At 42.0% G+C, this 17188-nt stretch overlaps 1 protein-coding gene across 5 annotated transcripts in view; it reads left to right on the top strand.

Moving 5' to 3' along the window:
- Positions 1 to 17188, top strand: part of LOC139749777 (uncharacterized) — a 137108-nt gene that overhangs the window by 22866 nt on the left and 97054 nt on the right. The window contains exon 1 of one of the 5 annotated variants that reach the window (XM_071664011.1): positions 13693 to 13804. The exons of the other annotated variants lie outside the window; for them this stretch is intronic. Within the exon in view, the coding sequence (XP_071520112.1) occupies positions 13792 to 13804 (13 nt within the window). The 5' untranslated portion in view covers positions 13693 to 13791. Of the gene's footprint in view, positions 1 to 13692; positions 13805 to 17188 lie in introns of those variants that run through there. 5 annotated transcript variants of the gene reach the window in all.

Here is a 17188-nt window from a genome sequence, read left to right as displayed (position 1 = left end):
AGCAAGAGTAGCCAAAGTAAACCAACACTATCAAATTGTAGCCTAGCCTAGCAAGAGTAGCCAAAGTAAACCAACACTATCAAATTGTAGCCTAGCCTAGCAAGAGTAGCCAAAGTAAACCAACACTATCAAATTGTAGCCTAGCCTAGCAAGAGTAGCTTAAGTAAACCAACACTATCAAATTGTAGCCTAGCCTAGCAAGAGTAGCTTAAGTAAACCAACACTATCAAATTGTAGCCTAGCCTAGCAAGAGTAGCTTAAGTAAACCAACACTATCAAATTGTAGCCTAGCCTAGCAAGAGTAGCTTAAGTAAACCAACACTATCAAATTGTAGCCTAGCCTAGCAAGAGTAGCCAAAGTAAACCAACACTATCAAATTGTAGCCTAGCCTAGCAAGAGTAGCCAAAGTCCCCATCACCACACACCCCCATCACCACACTCCCATCACCACACCCCTATCACCACAACCCCATCACCACACCCCTATCACCACAACCCCATCACCACACCCCATCACCACACCCCTATCACCACAACCCCATCACCACACCCCTATCACCACAACCCCATCACCACACCCCATCACCACACCCCCATCACCACATCCCCATCACCACACCCCCATCACCACATCCCCATCACCACACACCCACATCACCACACCCCCATCACCACATCCCCATCACCACACCCCCATCACCACACCTCCATCACCACATCCCCATCACCACCACCAACAAAAACGCCACCACTGTCAACAACAACAACATTACCATCCTCCACCACTTGCCAGCCTCTCCTTGGGGGGGTTGTTCACTCATGGGAACGCTCAGAGAGAGAGAGAGAGAGAGAGAGAGAGAGAGAGAGAGAGAGAGAGAGAGAGAGGTGGAGTTAGCGGGTGGGGGGGGGGAGGTCGCAGAGAGGGGGAGAGGCGTTCACTCGCTCCCGAAATTTGGCACCGATCCGCGACAGCGGCAGGTGCCAAGGGCCAGGTGAGAGGAGAGAGAGAGAGAGAGAGAGAGAGAGAGAGAGAGAGAGAGAGAGAGAGAGATTCATCTGTGACACCTTAATGATATCACCTCTCTCTCTCTCTCTCTCTCTCTCTCTCTCTCTCTCTCTCTCTCTCTCTCTCTCTCTCTCCAACCTCACACACGTAACGCTTGACAGCACGTGACTCACTCACGACTCGTTCTTCTTAACTTTTAGATATATTTTTTTTTCCTCCTTGCGGTGAGTTCTACCCGCTAGCCACGCCCTTCTTCGTAACCTCCTGACATTCGAGTCTCTCTCTCTCTCTCTCTCTCTCTCTCTCTCTCTCTCTCTCTCTCTCTCTCTCTCTCTCTCTCTCTCCTATGTTTCTCTTGCCTAAGGTCCAAGTGGTGATCTCTCGCCACCACCCTACCCCCACACCACACACACACTGCCTGGCACCTCACTAAAACCCTACCCCACCCCTCCCCCTCCCCCTCCCCCTCCCCCTTCCCCTTTCCCTCCCCTTCCTTCACCCCTTCAACCCCCCCTCACACCACACCTCTTCCCCACCCCCCCACCCCCCCCACGAAGCTGCTGACGACAGGCCTCCTCCTCCTCCTCCGCCATCATCACCTCCCCCTCCCCCCTCCGTTCGTGAGGCCTCAGGAGGCCAAAGTGTCTCTCCGAGAACCCCTCCTCCCTCCCCTCCCCCCGTCCGCACGAACACACGCACGCACGCACGCACTCTTCACGACGCTGAAAGTCACCATCCCACTAAGGTATTTTCTACGAGAATTTCCTTCCCCTCTCCACCCACACCCACCCACCCACCCACACTCCTCATTTTTCAGCGAAGGTAGGGTGGTGGGCGGGCGGCGGGGCGGTGGGCGGCCGAGTAGAGTTTTCAGTCTAAAAAGTCGTCGTCTTGCCCTTGGACCTGGATCCCATGTGTTCGGCCATCGGTCTTGTGTGCACACACACACACACACACACACACACAGACCAGGGAGGCCCATTGGGAAGTAAGGTCAAGCTCCTCCTTCAGTTCCCGCGCGCCGTCAGGAAGGTGTTTGTTCGTCGTCGACATAATAGAATGGAGAAACAGCCGAGAATAAATCCACATTTGGCACGGCCTTTTTTCCCCCCGCGCGCCATCTGCCGCTCCGCCTATGAGCCGTGGGACGTGATGGGTTGATCGCTGAGGCTGTCATGTCCCGCGCGTCCGTGACACGTGATGGGTTGATCGCTGAGTATGTCATGTCCCGCGCGTCCGTGGGACGTGATGGGTTGATCGCTGAGGATGTCATGTCCCGCGCGTCCGTGACACGTGATGGGTTGATCGCTGAGTATGTCATGTCCCGCGCGTCCGTGGGACGTGATGGGTTGATCGCTGAGGATGTCATGTCCCGCGCGTCCGTGACACGTGATGGGTTGATCGCTGAGTATGTCATGTCCCGCGCGTCCGTGGGACGTGATGGGTTGATCGCTGAGGATGTCATGTCCCGCGCGTCCGTGGGACGTGATGGGTTGATCGCTGAGGATGTCATGTCCCGCGCGTCGCGCAGCGCGAGCGTGATGAGCGAGGGGAAAAGCGGAGTGGCTGGAAGGATGATAATGATAATCCTCCTCCTTTATTATATCATTTTTCGGAAAGTGTCACACGAAGTAGGAAGCTAACGATACGTTTTCTCTCATTCTCTCTCTCTCTCTCTCTCTCTCTCTCTCTCTCTCTCTCTCTCTCTCTCTCTCTCTCTCTCTCTCTCTCTCTCTCGGCTCAGTCGTCTCTTGTTCCCGGCGCTACCGCGCTGAAGTGATCAACAGCGAAATTGTCGGTTAAGGAAATGTTGCTTTGTATATGCATATATATTTTCATCTTTACATGTACGTATATGTGATAGATATTTCCCCCCCCCCCCCACACACACATACACACACACACACACACACACACACACACACACACACACACACGGACGAGCAAAGCTATATTTTGGCTATCCTGATGATTGCCTTCAAGTACATAAACAGCGAAATAGTTTTAGGAAAACGTAGTCAGAGTTAAGGTCGACCCAGGCTAGGCTATGGTTTGACACTGGCGCTGCTGCTCACGTGAGGACCTGCGTTAGATGTGGTAGAGAAACTAGTCTCAGGGAGAGCAATGTTAAGTGGGTCGAATTACGAAGAGAAAAAGCTCCATGACCCGCTCACGTTTGGGGAAAGGATGGTAGACATGATGATATATGATGAACCTTATCTAGATTCCTAGATGGCCGTGATGATATCAAAACTTGATCCGTTCTTCGAAGTCAGAGAAGGACGCCGTTAAAGAAATAGGTTTTAAGAGAATGATAGCCGAGGGAAAGTGTCCGGCGTGACATGAATGAAAAAAAAGAAATATATATGCAACAGAATAGTGGATAAGTGGCCGAGAGTAATGATGAATTAGATAAGTATGGACAGCGCTGAAGAATAGTATATACTATAGTATTAAGTAACCTAGAATCATAATGTGTATATTTACGTGGGTTAGATATGCATGATAGTATGATGGAAATGCCAGGACAGCCCCCCCCCCCCTCTCTCTCTCTCTCTCTCTCTCTCTCTCTCTCTCTCTCTCTCTCTCTCTCTCTCAAAATAGGTGATTACGCATACAGATATACAGACGCCCCCCAACAATTCTTTCGCACTCTACCTCTTCTTTTCAAACCATTTCCCTGCACTTCCTGCCCGACCCAGGCAAAAACGGGTACCCCAGGGCGCCGCCGCGTCACACCCTTCGCCCATCCCCCTCACAAAAACTAGTGCCAGTCGACCTCTTTTAATAGCCAGGGTTTAAACGTCTTTACACAACTCAGGATATGTTTTTTTTCATCTATAGCAAAGGCGTTTATACGTAAGAAAACTCTGTGCTTTAATTTGACTGGGTGTTTTTGGCTCATTTGTTGGTTCGAACGCGCTCTAGGATAATGTTTTATGCTCCGCCATATTGTCTAATTCCCGCGGTTGATGGAAGCTTTGCAAGGAGATGGGCGTCTGTCCTGTGTCATCCTCAACAGCTGCAACACATATGGGAGGCTTTACGCCACTCCCCCTGTCCGCCCGGCTGGAGAGGGTCCAAACCCTGTGGGTGAAAAGGCAAGTTAAAAGGAAATTGTGATGAATTTGACCCGAAGTTGTCCTCCAGGCCTCAAGCCCAATGCCGTCCCTTGACCGAATTCATTTAACTCAGCCATTAAGCATGAGCTAAAAATCAACTGTTCCTTTAGTAGAAAGCAGGACGAGGATTTAAAAAAAAAAAAAAACGGTAAAGATTTCCAAAGTTTAGTCATGGAAGGAAAGAGAAGGGAACAGGTTGGAAGTCCCAGCTGTAGTGATGGTGTTGTGGCAGAGGTTTTGATCTTCATCCACACAGAACATACTACCATAAGTGTGTGAGAGGATTTGTTTAGTTGTGGAGAAATTAGTCCTGGGAGAGAGGATACTACTAATAAATTAGGACCCGGAGGATCAATACCAAAGAAATTATAGTTTTAGGAGAATTATTAATAGAGGAATTGAGGCATAGGAAATACGATGGGAAGTTAATATAAGTACATGAATTAGCCGCAGGAATTGATGTGTGAGAGAGACGCGGGAGTCGATCAACGTTTTCCCTTAACCTTCTCGCCAGAGTTCCACTTCGGGGTAAATGAAGACGACTAATTGATAGCTGATAAATACCAGAAACTCTCTCTCTCTCTCTCTCTCTCTCTCTCTCTCTCTCTCTCTCTCTCTCTCTCTCTCTCTCTCTCTCTCATATGGATAAAGGAAGTATTCAGCGAACTGATCGCTTCGTACGTCGTATCAAAACTAGGATAGTATAAGCTTATCAAGTTTGGTCATCATATCTAATGAAGCAGAAAGAATTGACAGAGAAGGTCCAGAGGAGGGCAACATAGATATTATCAGAGTTAACAGATCTGTTACTACGGGGGGAAAAGGTTTAAGGGCGTGCATTTGTCCACGATGGAATCGGAAAGAGTTGTGGGTGAGTTGATCACAACTTTGACGTTTGAGAACCATTTTGATAACGTCAGCAGCGAGCAGTTCTTCGAAAGATGATAAAAATAGAACAACCGGAGACCATAAGATTATAAAAAAAGAAGAAAAACGGGAAATAAGTATTCGTATAGTTTTCAGTAGTAGATGAATAATGAAAAAAAAGGAAATATAGAATTGAATTCTGAATGTGTACAGGATACATGAGAGTAAAGCAAAGTCAAGAGTTGGAGCCCCACCACAAGGATGTAGAACTCTCTCCCTATACGATACAAAAACGTAATTACAAACTCGGTTAAGGGAGTCGAACCCTACGTCCTAGAGTTCCGCATTGACATACACACACATACACTACAGACAGCCCCCCGGCGACCCTCGTACTTGAGGAGATGATGTACCACGTAATTAATCTCAGAGCAAATTATGATTAGCTGGAGTTGCGCCATATATCTGAACCCAGCTTGTACTAGGCCTCTGAGCCACAGCTGTCACGAGGAGGAAGTTAGCGAAGTTAAATGATGGGCAGTTTTACCAGCGAGGGTTGGCTTCTGATTTGGGTGGGTTTTATATTTTCGCCAAGTCTTCCCCCCACCCTTGGCACGGGCCATTGTTGTCCTCCTCGAAGGCCAGACCCCAGAGTTCGATGCTGGTAAATAGATAGACTATGGCTGGCTGTGGGTGTAGTTATTTTGGTAATTCAGTGGACCCCACCTTGATAGAGCGTCTTTTTTAATCATCATATGTCACCCGGGCTTCTGTACTGCGATGAACCTGTCATAGGAAATTATATCCCAGGTACATCAGCCACGTCGTGAAATAATTTATAGTATAATTCTGCTTTGATAATCCAGTGATCTGTCAAGCGCTGTCGAGAGAACTGAAACTGCATCACTGTTAAATAAGTGATGACTCCATTATGAGAACGGTAAACACTTATGCATACTCATTAATCTTATTTCCATTGGTTTATGTTGTAATGTTTATACATAAAAATGATTAAGAATTTAGATTTAAGGATAACGCGAATTTCCACAATTTTTACTCGTATGTGGTATAAGCATTGTACACTACATGTATATTTCATTATTACTTTGGGCAGCGACACACACACACACACACGCTAATGATTCCTGCAACGGAAAGATAAGAGGAAAAGTTATAATCAGTTCAACTAAAGTATGATCAGTGTTATCAGACATGGTGCTCAATGGCCCAGGCAGACTACTACTACGTAGTAGTAGCCAAGCTAGCCTACCTTTTCACCGACCTCGTACAAATTACCATAGTCTCTACTTTAAGTAAATGGATACGTCTCGTTGAGTTCCAGAAGTCTTAAATTGCTTGAATATATTGTATGAAATGGTGCCACTATGTGGGGAAAAGTGAATATCATACTGATATAACATGGCATCAGTACAAGGCTTGCTCGTCTGCTGTTCTTTAGCATATCAAGGCCACGCTAGACTCTAGGCTTGCTACTCATGTTGCATCATGAGCCACATGCATAGTGAGAGTGTATGTAATCTTAGAAGTATTATCTTTAACACCTGAAGAAGGTGTTAGCGATTTTTTTAGGTTGGTGGGTGTGACTTACGTGGACGGCCTTAATGACCCCGTGACAGTTGATAGGCCAAAAAACTAACTAACCAACCAACCAACCATGTTGCTGCTACTTCCATGACCAGAAATAATTCTAGCGCTACTTCTTCGGGAGTTACTTGATCTGCTACTAAAATCTGCATATTTACCGACTGCTTCCGCCATTATAACCAACCCTAGCATAAAACACCCTGATATCCTCTCGCCCACTCCTCCTCCTTACAGTTATACCCTACACCCAGTCTAGGGGTCACGCCCCTGACCATTCAGGTACAAGAGATGACCACAATTCGGTAATAGAGCGAGTCAGGCCAGCCTAGTCCTGTTGGCTGAGGTGGGACAGATCTGGGAACTTCGCAAACACAATGAGGGAAAATAGTACTTGGCAGAGACGCTGGGTGTTGGTTTTTGTTGTATGTTGTTGAGACGTGAAGAGCATTGTGTGAGGAAGTGGTTAGTGGAGATGTGTGTGTGTGTTTATATGTTTTTTTACGGGTGTTCGTGACTGTGTGTCTGTTTGCCCAACAATCAGTAGCAGGGGAAAAACATGGACTCTTTGTGTAATGAGAAGTACTGTGATGAGATTGAACTCCGGTGGTACGCAGGAAACAGCTTCCGACCTCTTTAAATTGTTATTTTTTTCCCCCCGTGTTTCTTCCATTATATGCACCGCCATATATGTAAAATTCTAAGTTTCAGGAAGTAGGTCATGGACGTGAAACGTTATAAGACATTACTTGGGACAGACCAATGTCGAAAATATGTTATCCAGCTTTTATGTTGATTAATGAATAAAAGGAATTCATATTCCTTTCTACTTACGATGAGTTGGCAACCATTACTTAGGACGTTAATGATATCCCATTCATAGTATGTTTGCAGGCTACGATGAGGTTAGGTGTCAACTATACACCATTTTTTTTTTTACCAGGTCATCATATTATGTCAGATGAAGCTGCAGTATGTGTACTGAAGTACCTATCATTATAGATCATAATTTGCATTCACAAGTAGATTGCTTTTTGATATTTAGCTTCAGTTCCCCTCGGCAGAGGATTTAGATATTTTATGAAGGAAAGTGATTTTTTCAGTGGTCGTCACGTAATATTGTCGCTGGTAATTAATTAATTTAGTTCACTTTACGAGCAAGATGGATCGCAGATGCACATCTCCCGCGTGTTCGCTGACAGAAAGAACCTGACGTGGGAATATGTCATACTTATCAACCCAGATTAATCGGGATGAACGACTTAGCGGGTATGCTGAAGGTCGTCAGTATATCTACAAGAATTTGTAGATTACCTGACGCCAGACAGTTTCATTAAGCTTTGGGGAGCCCCACGGGACGTCACAGACAAAACTTTGATTCTTCTGTTGTGGCTGATGTCAAACGAATATAGAAGAAAATTGATGCTGATTATGTTCAGTCGAAAAGAACAGATTCACTGGTCTTACCAGTGGGTCATGACACATATTATACAGTAGGTACATCGGCGTTAAAGGGCCCGCTACAGTTACACACGGGCTAACCAGTGCCAATAAATGGCAGATCCCAAAACACACGCTCTCATGACCTGGGCCAGGATATGGCACCCCGAGAATACACTCCTGACTAGTGCCAGAAATGGCAACCCGAGAACACACACACGCACATGACAATGCCAGTAATGACACCTGTGACCAACCTATCCTGAAGCACATAAGTTGCATGTCTTTAACAAGTATGATCCAGCAAGTGAAAGGCAAAGAGAAGCAGTTATAACTTGAAACGTGAGCGCATAATTTTGTAAATATACTGTTTAATCAAAGTGCTTTGATTAACAAAACACACAAAATGATTCAATTGCGTTTCAAGTAATAATAGCTGCTTCCTGTTTTTCCTTCCACCTGCTGACACATATGTGTAAAAGACCTGAGGCAGATGTGCTTCAAAATTGGGTCTTAGGTCACCACCACATTCCAACAGATTTGTTTCCCTTTACACGAAACATTTTGGGCCCATCACTAAACAATTTTAGGCAAGACACCTATAAAATCATTTCGTATGAATGTGTTTGGGTTACGTATCATGTACTAAGAATGCTAATCTTAAATACTCTGAATCATGAAAACGTAAAAAAATTGTGTAAAAAAAATCATGAACGTAAATAAGGTTCAAGAGTTAGCAAGTTCTTTCTCTCGCCTCGACTACCCGGTGGTTACTGTGAAAAATTTTGACGGAAATTCATTTCACTGGTTAGTTTACATGCCTGACTTTTGAGAATTCCCTTACAAACAGTTTTCTTGATGCCGGCAAAAGAGTCAGCTTGATTAATTAGTATGGAAAGGTGATATTAAAGGGAAAGCAAGTAGGAGGATACCTTAACAAGGACCACTTTAACTGTGACCAAAGAATTTAGTGGTTGATTAAATCAGATGATTTTAGAGAAACAAAATTTAACGAGGGATTTTTCTTAGTTGCAGTGGGGTTTCTGTGGATTTTCTCTATACCCATAATGATATTGAGTAATTGTCTTGGTGATTTACCTTAATATGATTTTTCTTTTTTTTGTAAATATGCCATGAGTAAGGATGGATGCAGATTGATTATTATTCCTATATTCAAAAGCATTTTTAGTATATACATGCATATCCTTTGCCTTACATCCACACTCAACATTTGCAATCTCTGTGCCCAAAAACTACTCTTATTCATGGAATCAGACCATATCTGCTGCTGTCATGAGAGTAAATAGGGTGGGGTCTAGTGCACCTTTGTTACTATCCTTCAGCCATTTCAGAACATTAAACGTTAACTTAACCTTAATTCACATGGTTACTTTTGATGTACTTCAAGTCAATTACCTTAAGATATGGTGTTTTCCTCCTTACACGTATTAGGTAGTGACATTACAAAATCTACTTTTTTTCTTTCTCTCCAATACTGTTTTGCTGACAGATTCTGTAGTTTTATTGAATATTTAACTTTTAAAAAATTATTATGCATATATTATAGTTGAGAAGAAAAAGGTCTGCCTAACCAACTCTCACAGGCTAACTTCAAAACTATCCACTTGCCTTATGCTGCAATGTTGGGTCGCATTCCCTCTCCTGTAAGCATTACTTTGGTTTTTGCTCCTGAGAACTGGCAGTTTATATGCCCCCAGAATTAGCTAGACCACGCATTACTTGGGAATCCGCTTCACATGATTATTGTTTAGCCATTTTGATAACTGTTTCTTTCCTCACACTTTGGAGCTCTCTACCTTCTCGTTTCTTATGACCCAGCACTTTTTAAAAGACAGGTTTTTCACTTCCTCCAAAATTTGTGAATACTTTTCCTCGTCTCTCTTTTTCCCTTTTGTTAAACTCTTTACATTTCACATAAGACCTAGCCTTGTTGTGATTGGACCCTCAAGTGAAGAGAAAAAATCTAATTCTCTCTTTCAGATTTGAGGTATTGTACAAAGTAATTTGATAATTGGCTGGTGTTAAGTAACATACATTATGGGATTCCTCAAATCTCTTTTTCCTGATGTTGACAGTAAACTCCAGCTTCAAGTTGGTCCTCTATATTGCTACTACCATGAGATATTTGTCACATTGAAAGAAATCTCAAGGATTTTATGGTGTGACTCTCCAACAGTGGTCTAGAAAACTGGACTTTTGTAGGATCAGCTCATCTAAGCATTTAATGAACTTTAGTCATTTAATACTTAGAATTGGAGTTTTAGCAGTTCCTTTTTGATAAGTAGATCATGTATCTCCCATATGGGTTTTAAGAATTTAAACTACTGCACATCTCGTCTGTCCCAAGGGTACAGTACATACATATACGTGGCTTCTGTGATGACAGTAGTCGGTCAGTACATTATGGTAACTTTTGCATATGCTGTTGTATGTACAGTGGAGCAGCTGAGTTGAGTCCCTAAACTGTTATCCTCTTCCTTTTCTTTTTTTTTTCCTAGCTCTCTATTCTCCCACCACACTCGCATAAACCATCCAACAGACCCCCATCCACTTGTTTGGATTTTATTATTCCTGGAAGATATCTCTGTATTTTACCTATGATGCTGCTGGGAGGCAGTCGTTTAATACTGGTTGTTGTTGCGTAGGAAATTCTGTAACATAATCTTGATCACCAGGTTTTAATCATACATGTGGTATGATGTGTGCAATTGACTGAATAATCATTCTTTTTCTGTTTTTAGTTCTGTTACTGTTGCAAGCTGGGTGAATTCTGTTGCTCTCTTGGTAATAATATATGTTGCTCAGTAAACTGGACAAGGCTACAAAATGTAGCAGGTCTACCTGGGTCAAAATGGATATCTTTTTCTGGAAAAAAAACAAGACATTGGTTATTGATGACTTCAAGAAAATATAACGTGAACAGGTGCAAACAAAACTAACCTGAAGTAGGGTAATTTGTGTAATATTTAGCAAGATAAGTTTTCAAGATATATTTTCACCTAAAGCTGTATCTACCTATGTTTATATTTCACTTTAAGAATGGGCCAGTACAGTTAGTGAAATACTAACATTCAGTGAGCATTATATTAGAAACATCTTAGGAATTCATTTTGCATAGAGGAGTACTTGAGGAAGCAGTTGTTACTTAATGAAATTTACATTAATTGGATTGTGGTCGTAGAAGAAAAGTAAACTCTCCACATGATGTTGCACATAAGACAAGAATTTAAATGGCTGAGAATAAACACTTAGTTTAACTGTTTCCATGGGGTGTTTCCCATATTTATGGAACTGTGACCTCTAAAAGTCACTCAAAACACATGAAAGATATGCAACAATAAAAATTTCAGAAAAATACCCTATTTGAATGGTGTATTATGCACCATTAATAATTATAAAAAGTGCAAAAGATGTTTCAGTTCTAATACCAGTAATAGCTATTGGAGCAAATAAGGAATTTCAGATGTGCATAAGACACAACATCCTTGCACACCCAATTCTTAAATGAGTTTTCCTTGTTGACGTTGCCACTTGACAACCCTGCTGATATTGAAAAATATGGAGATACACATGCAGATCTCAGGTTGTGTTAAAGCATCCAAGTGTACAATAGTCTCTAGGAACCAACAACCTTAGTGTACATTGGAAACACCATTTGAATCACGTGGAGGTTAACACCACATTTACATGTGTTTGTCAAGAATCAGTTGATTCATGCTCTTGAGTTTCTTAAGTAAACTGTGCAGGCAACATTCTTCATGGCTGAAAAAAAGGAACAGATGGAAGATTAAAAATAGAGAGAAACAAATATACATCATATTGTTGAGCTGAATGTATATTATGCCAACTATCTATCTATGAAAGAGGTATGAAAAACACTATGCATGGCCTGCCGGCATTAGAGTTAAAAATGTCTAAAATACAAGAATCATGCTATAATGTACATACTTCAATTGGTTGCTCAGGGTAGACTATAAGTCAACTCTCTGCTTACAAGTCATCCACTGAATGTGCAAAGATATAATTTGCATAGAAACATTTACATATCACAAGATACATGCAGTAATTGGTTCACTTGGATAAATTCACAAAATTTTGCAAGGAAAAGATTTTCTGATCACCCATTCCTGCAGAAGGATGCACTGAAAGATGTTCTGTAAGCGAATACTGTTAGGATGAAAGTGGAAAATGAATGTAAAAAGTGCAATGAAATAACTTTGTGAAAGATGTCCATAACATAAAAACTTAAAAAATCAATAAAACTGAGACAGTAATGAAGTTACTGTAATGATTAGAACCAGACATAGCTGTGACTCCATAAAATCCTATTGATAAACCTACAGAGTGGCCAGCATATTCAAGCCCTCAATCTGCCACCTCCTGCAGAGTCAGAAATGTGAAATATATGTCCAAGGAGAAGAAAAACATACCCTGGGATAAATCTGAACAATTTCACATTATTAGTCTGGACTGATTTTTTTCTTATTTGTTTCTTTTTCTGGGGGCTGATGAATGAGTTTAAGAAACAAAACTTGGGTAGTGTCAGGTATAGGACTTAGAATTATGTCAATTAAATTTTCTACTTTTCATTTAATGAGTTTCAGTATTGTTTTCAATGGTATCCTATGGTGGTACTGTGTCAGAGGATGGTGGAATGGCATTGTTTAGTGATACAACTCACTCCTGCCATTTTTCCTCTTCACACTTTCCATATTACCAGCAGAACCTTGTCATGATTAGTCATCTTGCATTTGGCAATTTCCTCTGTACATACAGACAGGATCACCTTTTTATAGTGTAAATGTGTTCAGAAGTCAAGATAGAGATGAATTATCACAAATGGGTGGATGAAGTAGCATCATACTGGCACAACAAGAATGGAAGATTGGAATGGAAGATTGGAAAATATTACCTCTGAATCCCAAAGGTGCAATGTGCACAAAAGGACAGAACACCTTAAACATACGTACGGTACCCAAGACTCTTCAACACAGGAGATTATTTTCAAAGTGCACTGGATAACTACCTACAAAGTACACCACACCAGCCAGGCTGTGGGGGATGTGTGGACCTGTGGGCTGCAACTTCCAACAACTTGGTCGACCAATGACCCTACCCAGCAGCCTGGGCTCAGCTGAGGATGTAAGGGTGAAGATCCCTGAAGATTTCAGTAGATATTCACTAAAAAGCTATACCTATGAATTAAGGAATATTACATAAGTGACTCATGTGAATACAGATACAAAAACAGTTTAGTTTTTATCCTGGATTTGATATCTTAAGCACAGTGAATGAATGATGTAGTACAAAAAGTTTATGGGAAGATATGATGTGGCTGCTTAACATTCTTCACAGTTATTCTTGGTCTTAAATCTTTCCAAGGTAAATTCAGTGTAAACACTGTTATTAGCAAATAATTAATCTGATCAAATAACAATGAATGTTTCAATTCTTTTATATTCAAGAGGGCAAAGGTCTATATTTCAACCATTCTTTGCTTTGAAATGGTCATAACTGTTCTGTGATTGAATAAAAGTTTGCATTTAATTTTTCAATGCTTATTCCACTTTACTTGCAGTTTATAGTTTAACCAATAATGATAACACAACTTTACAGGTAAAAGATGTACAATCCAATATGCATTGGCCAAATACTTCTGACATCTCTGAATTCGGAATACCAACGAAAAAGGCACAAGTTTCCAAACTGTGAATTTGAGGTGTTAGTGCTCCATGCTTTTCACAGGTATTTCTGCTATTCCTTAGGTTTTTGCCTTTATTCTGCAATTATAATAGCATCCAACTCTCAGCACTTCATCATCTATGCAATTGCCAATCTCTGCCTAAGTTCATGGGACATTTATAAGATGTGGAGACCAGGATGAATTTTAGGTAAAGTAAATGAATAAGTAACTGGGAAGAGTACAAAAAATGTGCAAGGTATGCTTGGAAAAAAAAAAAGCAAATGAGAGATTGGGTGAGAGTACCAAAGTACTTCAGAAGCAATATGAAGAAATTTTGGAATGAAGTACGAGAGACCTGAGACAATGAGAACAAATGGGAGCATCAGTGAGGAGAGTAGATGAGGAAGTGATAACAGGTAAAGAAGAGACAGTGAGGAGATGGCATGAACATTTTGAAATACTGCGAAATGAGTTGGGTGATAAGATGTTTGATGGGTTGTGTTTGAATGAAGTGGTACACAGAGTGGCGAATGGAATGATGAAAGGAAAGATAGCGAAAGTATAGCATAAAATGAAGTGTGGTAAAAATGCACGAGTAGACAAGATCGCATTAATTTTGAAAGGAGGTAAAATTGCTGTTGATAGCTTACTCAGGTTATTCAACATTTTCACGACTGAAGTGATGTGCCTCAGAATATACAGTAAGCAAATATAGTGCACTGCCATATTCTCTCATAGGTACCTAAAACACTCCACTTCCTCCAGATTCTTCCCTTTCAAACTCTCACTCAACACATCCTGTCTTACCTTCCTATACTTTGCATTACCCGTCTATCATTAGCATGAACTCACTTTGAGTTTCTCTCTCTCTCAAGTCTGCTACTAAATCCATATCATCCACAAACAACAACTAACTCACCTCCAGTACCCTTTATACTATATACCCACCCCCATCTCTAAGACCCTTGCATTCACCTCTCTCACCACCCTGTACATGATCAGGTTATTATTAATGTTTATGAAAGGTAATATACAATAAGTGAAATACTGAAGAAAGTTTGATTTGCAGCTGAAGTTTGTCTTTGTGTCCTGAGATTATAAATGGTTTACGAGGATTCTGTGTTTTAAACGTGAACTGAGAATGCATGAAATAGCTTATATATGTTTGAGTCCTTTTCCATCACTATTGGTTCACTTCCTTTAACTCAACCAACTAAGAACTAGCACATCTGAAGGCAACACAATACTGTTTTATGTTTTTCCTTACTCTCATTTAATCATGTATCTGTCTTCCTCCATCCCTGCTTTTGTGATATACACTCGTATTTCTCCAATCCACCATTCCAAATTCTGGCAACTCACAAAATCTGGTAGTTGCATGGGTACTGGTGCTCACTATAATGGCACTTGTGTTTGCAGAATTTCCTCTTCGTTCCTTGGGTGCTGCCCAGGGATCAACATATTGCTTTTACCCATTGTTCGCTGTCTTGAAATGTTAGTGCAGTCAATTACATGAAGCAAGTGACGTTGCAAGAACCATTTAAAGCATTGAAACTGTGCTCATAAAGGTACAGCCGTTCCAGCTCTTTACCAAACCCTTTACCTAATGCTCCCTAGCCAAAGCTAAGTTTTAATGATCCTCCAAGCATCTTCCTATCACTAACTTCATCTGGGCCAGATTTCACCCTAAGCAACTTTAGCTTCTATGTAATAAAAGATTTTACCTAGTCTACATGTACATTCTAGGATCAGAAACAAGGAAAGAGTTTTGCATAGTACATTAAATAACTACCATTGCAGTGTTGCTTAAAATTTATAGAAACACACACACACACATATATATAAATATACGAACAAAGTGCATAGGAACACACCTTCATAGAACATACAAACCTCCAACACCCTGGCCCAGGCCCATAGCCTAGTGGTAGCACTCCCGCTTGTTGCACAGGGGTCCTGGGTTCAATCCTGGCTGTTGGAGGTATGTATGTATGTATATGTATATGTGGTTTCAGAAGTGGTAGAGGATGTGTGGATCAGGTGTTTGCTTTGAAGAATGTATGTGAGAAATACTTAGAAAAGCAAATTGATTTGTATGTAGCATTTATGGATCTCAAGAAGGCATATGATAGAGTTGATAGAGATGCTCTGTGGAAGGTATTAAGGATATATGGTGTGGGAGGTAAGTTGTTAGAAGCAGTGAAAAGTTTTTATCGAGGATGTAAGGCATGTGTACGTGTAGGAAGAGAGGAAAGTGATTGGTTCTCAGTGAATGTAGGTTTGCGGCAGGGGTGTGTGATGTCTCCATGGTTGTTTAATTTGTTTATGGATGGGGTTGTTAGGGAGGTGAATGCAAGAGTCTTGGAAAAAGGGGCAAGTATGCAGTCTGTTGTGGATGAGAGAGCTTGGGAAGTGAGTCAGTTGTTGTTCGCTGATGATACAGCGCTGGTGGCTGATTCATGTGAGAAACTGCAGAAGCTGGTGACTGAGTTTGGTAGTGTGTGAAAGAAGAAAGTTGAGAGTAAATGTGAATAAGAGTAAGGTTATTAGGTACAGTGGGGTTGAGGGTCAAGTAAATTGGGAGGTAAGTTTGAATGGAGAAAAACTAGAGGAAGTGAAGTGTTATAGATATCTGGGAGTGGATTTGGCAGCGGATGGAACCATGGAAGCAGAAGTGAATCATAGGGTGGGGGAGGGGGCGAAAATTCTGGAAGCCTTGAAGAATGTGTGGAAGTCAAGAACATTATTTCGGAAAGCAAAAATGGGTATGTTTGAAGGAATAGTGGTTCCAACAATGGTGTATGGTTGCAAGGTGTGGGCTATGGATAGAGTTGTGCGCAGGAGGGTGGATGTGCTGGAAATGAGATGTTGAGGACAATATGTGGTGTGAGGTGGTTTGATCGAGTAAGTAATAACAGGGTAAGAGAGATATGTGGTAATAAAGAGTGTGGTTGAGAGAGCAGAAGAGGGTGTTTTGAAATGGTTTGGTCACATGGAGAGAATGAGTGAGGAAAGATTGACCAAGAGGATATATGTGTCAGAGGTGAAGGGAACGAGGAGAAGTGGGAAACTAAATTGGAGGTGGAAAGATGGAGTGAAAAAGATTTTGAGTGATCGGGGCCTGAACATGCAGGAGGGTGAAAGGCGTGCAAGGAATAGAGTGAATTGGAACGATGTGGTATACCAGGGTCGACGTGCTGTCAGTGGATTGAACCAGGGCATGTGAAGCGTCTGGGGTAAAACCATGGAAAGTTCTGTGGGGCCTGGATGTGGAAAGGGAGCTGTGGTTTCAGTGCATTATTACATGACAGCTAGAGACTGAGTGTGAACGAATGGGGCCTTTGTTGTCTTTTCCTAGCACTAACCCGCACACATAAGGGGGGGGAGGGTGTTGTTGTTCCATGTGTGGCGGGGTGGCGATGGGAATGAATAAAGGCAGACAATAT

Source organism: Panulirus ornatus, chromosome 8, assembly GCF_036320965.1.
Source record: "Panulirus ornatus isolate Po-2019 chromosome 8, ASM3632096v1, whole genome shotgun sequence".
NCBI lineage: Eukaryota > Metazoa > Arthropoda > Malacostraca > Decapoda > Palinuridae > Panulirus > Panulirus ornatus.
Note: the sequence above shows the minus strand (reverse complement) of the source record. Positions and strands in the feature narration are given on the sequence as shown.